Source organism: Littorina saxatilis, linkage group LG16 (genome assembly GCF_037325665.1).
Source record: "Littorina saxatilis isolate snail1 linkage group LG16, US_GU_Lsax_2.0, whole genome shotgun sequence".
Lineage (NCBI taxonomy): Eukaryota > Metazoa > Mollusca > Gastropoda > Littorinimorpha > Littorinidae > Littorina > Littorina saxatilis.
The window spans coordinates 46,814,606-46,827,974 of NC_090260.1; the positions used below are offsets into that span (position 1 = coordinate 46,814,606).

The 13,369-nt window shown below is 42.9% G+C and overlaps 1 protein-coding gene across 1 annotated transcript; it reads left to right on the forward strand.

Annotated features, from left to right (window-relative positions):
- Positions 1–5,362: 5,362 nt before the first annotated feature.
- LOC138951390 (zinc finger protein draculin-like) lies at positions 5,363–9,252 on the forward strand. Its single transcript, XM_070323001.1, has 3 exons — positions 5,363–5,366; positions 7,254–7,940; positions 8,355–9,252. The coding sequence occupies exons 1-3, from the start codon at positions 5,363–5,365 to the stop codon at positions 9,110–9,112; spliced, it is 1,449 nt and encodes a 482-aa protein (XP_070179102.1). The 3' UTR covers positions 9,113–9,252.
- The last annotated feature ends 4,117 nt before the right edge of the window (positions 9,253–13,369 follow it).

The following is a 13,369-nucleotide window of genomic DNA, read 5'->3' on the forward strand; positions in this document are numbered from 1 at the left end:
GCGCCAAAATAGTTTGACAATCCATATATTAACACATACAGGTGAAAAGCCACATGCCTGTCCTCCTTGTACAAAGAAATTTACTCAGAAAGGGCATTTAAAAACCCATGTGTTAAGCCATAAAGGAGAAAACCCACATGCCTGCCCTCATTGTACATGGAAATCTGAGCGGCGATCACGTGATCTGTGTAAAGGAAATTAGTTATCCGAAAAGTGATCCAAGTGAATGTAGAACGTTGGAATTAAATGACAGACATTGATCTGAACGGGGTGGTGGGAACTGGGTGGTTAGCCTCGATTACGATGCTGAGTTTTCACATGTAAGGTGAGGAAAATGCCTGTATGTAAAATTGTGGAGCTGCGAATGTTTACAAAGCTTACACATGTATTCGGAAAAAAGAAAGGCAGTTTGAGGTTGTTTTTTCCTGTCATTTTATTGAAAACAATGTTTTGCAAAGAAATCATGCATTGCTTCCAACCGGCTGGGCGTTAAGCAAACAAACAAACAAACAAATTGCTTCCAACAGTTGCGCTGATTACAAACAAGATTATTTCTGATGCAATGGTGTGTGTGTGTGTGTGTGTGTGTGTGTGTGTGTGTGTACTTATACATGACGCGAGAGCGTCAAATAATTGACATTAATGATATTATTAATGTCGTAATTTACATTACTTCAGAAACTAAGTTAGATGCGTGGTATTTCCTGTGGTAATAGAAATTGATCTGGGTCCGTATGCATGAGGAGGAAGTCAGCAACACTGGAAGTAGAGGCCTCTTTTGGAAGTGGGAACTCCCGAAGTTTAACTTTCCAACTGTTCACTATGCATGAACGCCGGAGTGGTGACTTCGAGAGTATTCGGTCAAGGTCGTGTACGGTAAGCTTGCCACCAGAGAAACAAATCTCATCGAGAGTTCAAAAAGGCGAACGTTCAGCGCACTGTAGTACTAACAGCGTTATTGCTGTTGTTTTTTGAATGGTTAAACGAAAGGTTCAAACTTGTGATGATTGTCTTGGAATCGAATGACTGCCTATGACAAATGACTTTGTTGGCCTGAATGTTCGGAGAAGAATAAATGATTATATTGAACTTTTTTTCTTTTTTTGTTGATCTCAGTTGCATGTAGTCAGCTTCAATCCTTTTTTTTTCTTTTTACATTTAGTCAAGTTTTGACTAAATGTTTTAACGTAGAGGGGGGAATCGAGACGAGGGTCGTGGTGTATGTGTGTCGTCTGTGTGTCTGTGTGTGTGTGTAGAGCGATTCAGACCAAACTACTGGACCGATCTTTATGAAATTTGACATGAGAGTTCCTGGGTATGAAATCCCCAGACGTGTTTTTCATTTTTTCGATAAATGTCTTTGATGACGTCATATCCGGCTTTTCGTGAAAGTTGAGGCGGCACTGTCACGCCCTCATTTTTCAACCAGACTCTCGTATGACTGCTCTTCACCTGATAACTCCACCCACTTCTGCAGGTATGACGACAGACGCTCCACAAACTGGCTCGGTGTCTCTCCAGACAATGGCTGGCATTCGCGGAAGCGTTGACGGTAGCCCCTTTCAGTGAAGTTGTAGCAACGCAACAGAGCTTCCTTCAGTACATCATAGTCTCTGGCGTCATCATTTGAGAGTCTAGTGTAGACCTCAAGTGCTGCCCCAGCCCCAGTCAAATGTGCGCTGAGTTGAATCGCCCAGTCGTCGCGCTGCCATCTAGCACTCTCAGCAAACCTCTCGAATCTTGCAAGGTAGCAGTCGATCTGGTCCTTCCCGTCAGCGAATGCTGGAAGTTTCGGTGCCCTGTGTAACATTTGCTGCTGGTTATCTCTTTGGCGTGGTGCCTCGTGCTCATTTTGAACACGCACCATTTCTGTCTGAAGCTCTAAGTGTTTCGTCTCCATTTCTATCTGGAGCTCTAAGCGTTTCAGCTCAATTTGCCTTTCTTCACGCTGTGCTTCTCTTTCTCCACGCTCACGCTGCGCTTGTCTTTCTTCACGCTCACGCTGCGCTTGTCTTTCTTCACGCTCACGCTGCGCTTGTCTTTCTTCACGCTGCGCTAGCAGTCGTGTCTGGGACTCGACGAACTCCGTCAGCTGCTTGCCTTTCAGTCCCAGTTCAACTCCTTTTGCCCAGAACTCAGCCATTCTGGTCTTTTCCGGTGCGTTCGTCTGTATTCTTTCACAGCCACGAACGTAGACGAATGTAGTCTTCTAAAAGAACACAGTCTCTACTGCACCTCCGATGCTTCTCTCGTCGCTGGTCACCCTCGTAGACGCAGGCTGCCACCCTCCTCGTCTAACGTGACGGCGCACTCTGCTCACGATACGTACACGACGTACCCCAGTCGTATTTCGTAGTATTAATGCACTAGCTCCGCGACGAAGTCCGTCTCGTCCAAACGGCAGCTAACCTCTGTAATCCCGATACACTCCGGCGTCGCTCACCGTACCGAGCTGCGGCGATTACCAAACTCTTCACCAGTCACACCGAATCCACGGTTCCGTAGTCTCAATACTGATCCCTCAGGATACACCCGATTGATGGCTACCTCCTGTGACTGTCTTGACGCTGGTCCTTGTTACTGGAAAACCCTTGGCGTTAAACGTAGATCCTTGGCTTGGCCCCCAATTGTTAAACGACACTTGAGATTGCCACAAGTTCTCAAATGTCGTATAGTTGTGTTCTTTTATTCTACGTCGCCCGTCTTCGCAGCAGCAGAAAACAACTCGTCAAATTGAGTTCGAGGATTTATTTAGCATTCCATACATACAACTGCACATCGTAGCAGAACTCAAAGTAGAAGCTTTTTAACATTCAAATCGCGCTGGCATATATAGTAAATACTCAATCTCGAGAATATTCCAGACCGAACATGATACAACTACATTATATACGAACCGTCTATGGACTAGAACAGTGACGTTCTCTGTGACGTACATCAAAAGCGCCGACGCACTTAATCCGAACGAACGCCACGAACTCACACTAAAAACAGCGTGGTAAACAACTTGTTTTGACAGGACTAGGAAGTTCACCTGCATTCTCGTCCAAGCATAAATATTGTGTTTACAAAATATAATATCGGTACTTTCCCACAAAGTACAAATAAGTCAACTACATGCAACACACAAAACTGAACCAAAGCTCAGCAACGGTAGCGTTTCCTAACAGTGTGTAACGTGATGTTGTGTGTGTGAACAGTGATGAGTGATCATGTACATTCAGTTATTGATTACTTAATACGGGTTTTAGATGTGGAGGTTATAATCACTACAGTTGCTAGGTTTTCAGGAGAACTTTTATGACTTTTGACATGTAAAATATTTTGGTATGTTAAAAACGAAGGGCCAACAAGTTTTTTCTACCAGTAAACTATTAGTTAATCTTTGCCGGATGCCGCTTTTGACTACACACTCCCGACGATGCGGGTTTGTCTGAACCCATACATTTGAAAGAGGGTTTTTACCGTTTATTCCTCTAACGACGATGCGGGTTTGTCTGAACCCATACATTTGAAAGAGGGTTTTTACCGTTTATTTCTCTAACGACGGGGTGGGTTCAGGGAAACCCACAGCGCTACTTCAGTGGGTGAATCGAGTTTCTCCCTTCACCGACCTCTTGCAGGGGAGGGGGAGGGAGAGGGGGAGGGAGAGGGGGAGGGAGAGACTGAGAGACTAAGAAAGAGAGAGAGAGAGAGAGAGTAAGAAAGAGAGAGACTAAGAAAGAGAGACTAAGAAAGAGAGAGAGAGAGACTAAGAAAGAGAGAGAGAGACTAAGAAAGAGAGAGAGAGACTAAGAAAGAGAGAGAGACAAAGAAGGAGAGGGAGAGAGACTAAGAAAGAGAGAGAGAGATTAAGAAAGAGAGAGAGAGACTAAGAAAGAGAGAGAGAGAGAGACTAAGAAAGAGAGAGAGAGAGAGACTAAGAAAGAGAGAGAGAGAGACTAAGAAAGAGAGAGAGAGAGACTAAGAAAGAGAGAGAGAGAGAGACTAAGAAAGAGAGAGAGACTAAGAAAGAGAGAGAGACTAAGAAAGAGAGAGAGACTAAGAAAGAGAGAGAGAGAGACTAAGAAAGAGAGAGAGACTAAGAAAGACAGAGAGACTAAGAAAGAGAGAGAGACTAAGAAAGAGAGAGAGAGAGACTAAGAAAGATAGAGAGAGACAAATAAAGATAGAGAGAGAGAGACTAAGAAAGAGAGAGAGAGACTAAGAAAGAGAGAGAGAGACTAAGAAAGAGAGAGAGAGACTAAGAAAGAGAGAGAGAGAGACTAAGAAAGAGAGAGAGAGACTAAGAAAGAGAGAGAGAGAGACAAATAAAGAGAGAGAGAGACTAAGAAAGAGAGAGAGAGAGAGACTAAGAAAGAGAGAGAGAGAGAGAGACTAAAAAAGAGAGAGAGACTAAGAAAGAGAGAGAGAGAGACTAAGAAAGAGAGACTAAGAAAGAGAGAGAGAGAGAGACTAAAAAAGAGAGAGAGAAAGAGAGACTAAGAAAGAGAGAGAGAGACTAAGAGAGAGAGAGAAAGACTAAGAAAGAGAGAGAGAGACTAAGAAAGAGAGAGAGACTAAGAAAGAGAGAGAGACTAAGAAAGAGAGAGAGAGAGACTAAGAAAGAGAGAGAGAGAGACTAAGAAAGAGAGAGAAATTAAGAAAGAGAGAGAGACTAAGAAAGAGAGAGAGAGACTAAGAAAGAGAGAGAGAGAGACTAAGAAAGAGAGAGAGAGACTAAGAAAGAGCTAGAGAAAGAGAGAGAGACTAAGAAAGAGAGAGAGAGAGAGACTAAGAAAGAGAGAGAGAGAGACTAAGAAAGAGAGAGACTAAGAAAGAGAGAGAGAGACTAAGAAAGAGAGAGAGAGAGAGACTAAGAAAGAGCTAGAGAAAGAGAGAGAGACTAAGAAAGAGAGAGAGAGAGAGAGAGACAAAGAAAGAGAGAGACTAAGAAAGAGAGAGACTAAGAAAGAGAGAGAGAGACTAAGAAAGAGAGAGAGACTAAGAAAGAGAGAGAGAGACTAAGAAAGAGAGAGAGAGAGACTAAGAAAGATAGAGAGAGACTAAGAGAGAGAGACAGAGAGAGAGACAGAGAGAGACAGAGACAGACAGAGACAGACAGTCAGATAGACAGACAGTCAGATACACGGATAGACAGATAGACGGATAGACAGATAGACAGACAGACAAACAGACAGAGCAACTGACAACAGACAGACAGACAGAGAGATACGGACAGACAGACAGAGAGACAGACAGTCTCTTGCATGGAGACAAACAGGCAGACAGACACTGTTCCGCCGCTTTGGTAATTATGGGTGTAGCAGAACCCGCGCCGTCGGCAGAGGGATAGTTACAATCACTACTACTCTTTAAAAGTATGGGTTTGTGTGAACCCAGGAAGCACGGCAAAGGTTAAAAGAACAATGTTTCTCGCATTTTCTTGCACAGGTCTCTTTGGTCTTAAAGTCTTCTGTTCATGAAGAAAATTATCAAGTTTCATTGATTTTTTTTTGCAAGGAGTTGAACACTGCAATTTTGCAAAAAATGTATTTGTATTACTGTCCTGGTAGGTTAGCTTAAAAAGTAAGTGAGGTGAATATGTGACCCTCCACCACGAAATGAGTCGCATGTCACCTCGCGCGGTTCTGCGCTAGGCTTGATATAAGTCCGGAGAGTGTATGGTAACAGTGTGAGGGTCACCTTAGTCACAGGCGTATAACTCAAACAGTTTCCGCTCTTTTCTAAAACGGTTTTCACCACTGGATAGAGCATAACAAACTCTTTAGGAAAATGTAAAAATATGAAAATCATGCAAAGGTGACATGCGACTCATTCCGTGGTGGAGGGTCACATATACCCAATCATAACTCACCAAAATGAATCAGCCAAGGTCAAAAGCTACCTGCCCAATACAAAAGTTTCTTTCATCGAGAAAACACACACACTTGTTCACACAGGTTAATGAATAAAAAGTCAACTTCATCAGTTTTGATTTAACTTTCTTGTGTCTCTTGGTCTTCATTTCACTTAAGTCAGAAAGTGTCTGCTGCTTTAAATCAAGCAGAAATATGAAATTTTCAAACCAGCCAAATATAGGTGTTATTTTCACCACAGATTGTCAAAAATCATCAGAAGCATAATACATTTCAGTTTGTGTTTTGTAATGAAAAGAACAATTACAAATGAAAATGCAGAAACTGATGCTGACAAAACTTGTAATCCGAATAACAGTAGACTTCCACTACGTGGTTTTTGTGGTCCAAAGAATGAGATAGCGATATACGCGTTTCTAGATGTGTGGGGGTAGTGTTGAGGCTGCGGCAACAACAAACAAACATAAAAATTCAAGTTTTGCCCCAAGTCACTTTTAAGGGAAGCAACTGACTTTTCTTCCTCTTGAGTTAGAGATAAAACGTGGTTATTCCCCTTTGCACACACTAAGCCTATGTTCCTGTGATCGCAGGGTGTGTGTTTGTAACTTGAGTAAACTCATCTGAAGTTCTTTTCTCAAGGCACGTATGCCAACATACAGCATAAAGCCTCGTACTCTGTAAACGCAGGACTCTGAGACGTTCGCAAGAAGCCAGTCCTCTACGGAAGAACATGACTTTAAAGGCTCACTCCTTCTTGTGAAAATGGTTTGGATCAGCATCTCAGATCAGGTCAGGCTTTACATGGGATAAGACCATCCCTTCACTTGGTAACATACTAACAATTCCTGGTGAGTTGAAATTGCTGTACAGTGGAAACCACCGGCACGGTTGGCCTAGTGGTAAGGCGTCCGCCCCGTGATCGGGAGGTCGTGGGTTCGAACCCCGGCCGGGTCATACCTAAGACTTTAAAATTGGCAATCTAGTTGCTGCTCCGCCTGGCGTCTGGCATTATGGGGTTAGTGCTAGGACTGGTTGGTCCGGTGTCAGAATAATGTGACTGGGTGAGACATGAAGCCTCCCTGTGCTGCGACTTCTGTCTTGTGTGTGGCGCACGTAATATGTCAAAGCAGCACCGCCCTGATAATTATGGCCCTTCGTTGTCGGCTGGGCGTTAAGCAAACAAACAAACAGTGGAAACCTGATGTGTGCCTTTAAGTGACATCTTTTACTGTCTTTCCTCAACGTCTCTTCTTTTCTTTCAGGAAGAGAATCTTTCTGTCTTTGGGAGTTGTGAATTTCTATCTTTCAGGAATGCTGTCTTACATACCTTCAGAAAAGGTATGTAAACATTTTCATCACGAGACTTACAAAAGATTTTTGAATTTTCTGTTACAGCACCAGCAGGTGAAGATTTCAAGACAGACAAAACAGTCAACGTGCAGATGGAGCGTACATCAGAAATACCAACATCGTCCAGTGCTGACAGCAACGTTGTTTGGCTGAAACAAGAGGCAGCTGAAATACCAACATCATCCAGTGCTTACAGGGACGTTGTTTGGCTGAAACAAGAGGCACCTGAAATACCAACATTGTCCTGTGCTCACAGCGACGGTGTTAGACTGAAACAAGAGGCAGCTGAAATAACAACATTGTCCTGTGCTCAAAGCGACGGTGTTAGACTGAAACAAGAGGCAGCTGAAATAACAACATTGTCCAGTGCTTACAGTGAAGTTATTAGGCAGAAACAAGGGGCAGCAGAAATCCCAATTGATTTTGGAACCATTGCAGACACAGCTTCATTTTCAGAACAAGATTGGGGTACATGTTCAATTGATATCAAGCGTGAAAAAGACGGTGTGGGGGAGGGTGGAGCAAGGCCAGTGATGGAGGTCTCCGACAAGTGCAAAGAGGAGTGTACATGCAATGCGGGGCAGGACTTCAAGATTGAGGCATTCCCAGCTGTGACCGAGACCAGCAGTTCTGCGGCTGAAGACATCCCTGCAGCAAGTGTGTATGCGCATGGTGAGAGTTTTGTTTGTGGTGGTGTGGAAGTTGAAGAGGACAGGAAACCAGACATTGCACGTGACTGTGTAACGCAAGCAGCATTTTGTCCTCTGTCTGCAGGCTGTTACTGTCAAGTGGAAGTGAAACAAGAGCCAGGAGAAAAGCCACATGCCTGTCCTCGTTGTTCAAAGAAATTTGCTCAGAAAGAGCATTTGAAGACCCACATGTTGACACATACAGGAGAAAAGCCACATGCCTGTTCTCATTGTTCAAAGAAATTTGCTAAGAAAGGGCATTTGAAGACCCACATGTTGACACATACAGGAGAAAAGCCACATGCCTGTGTTCATTGTTCAAAGAAATTTGCTCAGAAAGGGGATTTGAAGACCCACATGTTGACACACACAGGAGAAAAGCCACATGCCTGTCCTCGTTGCTTAAAGAAATTTGCTCGGAAAGGGTATTTGAAGACCCACATGTTGACACATACAGGAGAAAAGTCACATGCCTGTCCTTTTTGCAAAATGAAATTTGCTCTGAAAGGGCATTTGAAAACCCACATGTTGACACATTCAGGAGAAAAGCCACATGCCTGTCCTCGTTGTTCAAAGAAATTTACTCGGAAAGACAATTTGAAGACCCACATGTTGACACATACAGAAGAAAAGCCACATGGCTGTCCTGATTGCAAAGTGAAATTTGCTCGGAAAGGGGTTTTGAAGACCCACATGTTGACACATACTGGAGAAAAGCTACACTTAGGAGAAAAGAGAATCGCCTGTCCTTATTGTTCAAAGAAATTTGCTCAGAAAGGGCATTTGAAGACCCACATGTTGACACATACAGGAAAAAAGCCAGAGAATTTGAAGACCCACTTGTTGACACATTCAGGAGAAAAGCCACATGCGTGTCCTTATTGCAAAGTGAACTTTGCTTTGAAGACCCACCTGTTGACACATACAGGAGAAAAGCCACATGCCTGTCCTCATTGCAAAGTGAAATTTGCGCTGAAAGGGCATTTGAAGACTCACATGTTAACACATACAGGAGAAAAGCCTCACGCTTGTCCTCATTGTTCAAAGAAATTTTCTCAGAAAGGGAGTTTGAACTCCCACATGTTGACACATACCGGACCACATGCCTGCCCTCATTGTGTTAAGAAATTTGCTCAGAAAGGGAGTTTGAAAAGACACATGTTAAGTCACACAGAACTGAAGAACCACGTGTTGACAACACTTACATGTCCTTAATTAACGCAGAAGGGGATGTATTCCCTGTAGGCATTTTCCTGATTTCAGGGAATGCATTTGGGTGCGTATCTGAAGGTTTTCTCGAGTCTCGTTGAAAGCCCGTAACACTGTGCACACTCAACAGATGTTTTTACCCAATGAGAGAGAGAGGTGGGTGTTGGAGAGGGGAGAGGGAGAGAAAGAGGGAGGGGAGAGTGGGAGGCAACAAACAGGAATTGATGAAAAAGTTATGAATGTATTTTGCGTTATTTTTGGAGCAGTATCTGGTTTAAACCTCAACCCCTCTATTGTTCAGAAGTGAATAGAACTATAGCCTTTGCCATTAAAAACGCGACAAACGATCTACGGCGGTTTTTATGTTACTTGTTATAGCAAGCACCTGTGGTTTAGACATCGTCAAAAACAAAAAAGTGCACGGAAAACTCATGTCAGAAGACGCGTATAACACGTGGCGTTTAATTCAGTAAAACGTCTCATTCACTCAAAACACATTCATAACTCCAGCTGTTTCGTTTCAATTTTGTACTCAATGAAACGCCACGTGTTTTATGTGTCTTCTTGCATGAGTTTTCCGTGCAGTTTTTTGTTTGTTTTTGACGAAGTCTAAACCACAGGTGCTTGCTATAACCAGTAACATAAAAACCTCCGTCGATCGTTTGTCGCATTTTAAATGGCAAAGGCTATATTTCGTTGATCCCCCCGCGGGTTAGGGGGAAGAATTTACCCGATGCTCCCCAGCATGTCGTAAGAGGCGACTAACGGATTCTGTTTCTCCTTTTACCCTTGTTAAGTGTTTCTTGTATGTGAACAGCTCAGATCATGGGTAATTTTAACACCTTCACATTTAAATGCTTATTTTATAGCCATCCATTGAATTGAGAAGAAAACAAAGCATACTAAACTGCTAAGCATGAATCAAACAATAAGAAAATAAAAAGAACCAACAGCATCGTTTTGTATGTGTGGGTAGTAAACACGTTTTATTTACAAAACACGGCGGAAAATGGCGACAAATTTGTTGCACAGCGACAGGTCACTTTCTTCAACCAAGGCCAGTACTTTCATACATGACAAAGGAAAGCAAATATGGCCTAAATAATAAAGTTATAGTGTTCCTTTGCGTGTCTGAGTGATAAACTGTTTTAACCAACTATCTTCTGAAACGTAATTGCACTCAGCAGATTTGTCTTCCGCTCATAACTTTCGTGTCACACGGTCTTTGCGACAAACAGATAGATTGCATTCTCGCAGAAAATCATTGACAACACAGACCAGTCATTTTTAGCATTGCATTTGGGAAGGGCTACTATTACAGTGTGTTTTAAGAAAGAAAAACATTACAGTATCGGCAGAACACGACCAAATGAGTTTTCGTGTCACAGCGTTATGGGCGTGAGATTGTGTTCTCACACTGTAGCAAAATCATTGACAACACAGACAAGTCAGTTTTAGCATGGACATTGGGAAAGGCTACTATTATAGTGTGTTTTAGGAAAGAAAAACATTATACACTACTCACAAAAAGTTAAGGATCACTATGAGAAAACAGGTGCTCAATAAAATCAGTTCGCTACTGTTATTTATTTCTCAGTCAAACCAAATTGTTATGAATTCTTATTCAGCTGTAAGTGGGCGATGTTGTATTAGTGGGAACATTGCACGGGATTCTCTACTACTGAGCTTGGTAGCAAAAGAAAAAGCGGAAACTTGCGAAAAAGGACCTTGTTTTGGACCGTTCAGCCCGAACACATTGCACAAGCCACATGGAAAACCATTATGCACGTGCAAGCACTGCTGTTTATGTGTGAGATGCTGTCACTTGCTTGGCTTTTTGAGAAGACATACCACCAGTATTAGGCATTATCTGACAATGCCTCCACGACGAAAATTGAACGAGTTTGAGAGGGGACGAGCTGTTGCATGGTTCCAAGATGGTGTCCCCAAGCGAGAAGTGGACAGGCGACTTCACGTGTCCATCTCGGTCATTGTCAGACTGATTCAACGTTTCACAGCCACTGGGAGGGTCCAGGAAAGACGCAGACCTGGGCGACCAAAGAAGACAACTCCACGTGAAGATCGTCTTATTGAACGACTAGCCTTGCAAACAAGAACAGCCTCTACCAGCATTAATTGAAGGCAGCTGAGGGTGGCTACTAACACCAACATCAGCCAGCAGACCATACGGAATCGCCTTCATGGGTTTGACCTCCGTTCTCGTCGCCCAGCTGTACGGCCACGCTTAACTCCAGCCCATAGGGCAGCACGCCGCGCCTTCTGCAGACGTCACGTGATGTGGACACGTCAGCAATGGTCCCAGGTCCTGTTCAGTGATGAATCACGCTTCACCCTGAACCACAACGACGACCGACTGAGGGTCTGGAGGCGCCAAGGGGAACGCTACATTGACGCCACTGTCCAATAAAAGGTGGCCTTTGGTGGAGGTTCTGTAATGGTCTGGGGGGCCTTCAGCCTTGACCACAGAACACCCTTGTTTCATGTACAGGGTAACCTGGCTGGCCTCCGATACCGGGATGAGATCCTTCGACCGCTGGCTGTGCCTACACTGCAGCAGATGGGACCGCAGGCTGTCTACCAGGATGACAACGCTCGACCCCACAGGGCAAGGGTGGTCAACGACTTCCTGCAGCAGTCTGGAGTCAACAGAATAGAGTGGCCAGCATGCAGTCCCGATCTCGACCCGATTGAGAACCTTAGGGATGAGTTGGATCGCAAAGTGAGGAGCAACCACCCCCTCCCAGGGATGTCCAGCACTTCTACCAGATGTTGCGGGCTGAGTGGCAGGTGCTTCCACAGAGGATCTTCACCACCCTGGTCAACTCTATGAGGACTCGCTGCGTCGAGTGCCAGAACAGCCAGGGCGGTTACACGCACTACTGAACTTTTGGGAGCATCTGAATGCCATGTCTTGTGATTTCAACGACTTTGGGAAATCAAATGTCGATACGTACACACTTTGATAAAATGTACAGACCAAACGATTGCTCAAAATTGAAGGAAATGTTGTATCGTTATCACTAAAGCATTGAATTAAACGTTTGCCAAATACCAACGCATTGGCTTACTTATTTGAAAAGTTATGCATTTGTGTGCAAGTGATCCTTAACTTTGTGTGAGTAGCTTAGTATCAGCAGAACACGACCAAATCATGACATATGAGTTTGCGTTATGGGCGTTTTTTCACACTGCAGATCATATCTCAAAAACTACGGAGTGGATCTTTATGAAATTTGATATGGATATTTTTGACTGGATTTTCTCATAGAAGGTTTTTCCGTTTATTGATAGGACAGTTTGATGACGTCATATTTTACCGTTTGCCAAAAGGTCGAGGCAGCACTTTCACAGTTACAGTTTTTCATCAATTTGATCGAATTTCTTATCACACAATCTCAGATCTAGGCCGGATTATGGGATTGCATTTCAGTTTGGTCACTTAAAGTTTTGTTATTGAAATGTTTGTTCGAAATATGTCATTTTTTCAAATTTTTAAAAACTAATATTTGAAATTTTTTTTTTATATTGGTGTATTCCCTATTGCGTCCTGTATCTAAAACTATATAGTTTTGTTGTTTTGTATTGATAATTATGCTTAAAAATGAAGAAAACCGATAAATAACCACTATCTTTATTTATGAAAAAAGACACTTAAAAACAACTTCTATCTATTCCTTACCATTTTCTGATTCCAAATATATATAGTTTCATGGTGTTTGACGTTGAAAATAGGCTAAAACTTAACAAACTCGGATCGTTGAATGGAAATTATACTTCCAAGCTCCGTGCAGCTGACAACATGATAAAAACACGTCATTTCAAGTGTGGAACACGCTCATGACGTCATACTGAAAGGTGATGAATTATGGCTTCACCTTGCGATGTTTCATTTCAAACATGGTAACATTTTTAAAGGGGTCTCTTTCTCAGATTTCTGTTTGCCCTCTGTCTGTCTCTCTATGTCTCCGTCTGTCTGACTGATTCAATTAAATGTGTAATTACTTAGTTTTGCAAAAGTCAAACTAAGTAGGATATACCTAATTGATTCAGGTCTCTAAATTCTTATTGTAAAATTGTGAGTTTTATTCAAAACAAATTTAATTGGTGTTTTAAACTCAATAATGGGGCATGCTGTGATGAGTAGAAGAATGTGTGCTTACGAGCAGAAAAAGCCCATCAAAGTCAAGAATCGTGTTTTTCTTTTTCTATTTTCACCTTGTAGCTTCATACAGACACTAAGCA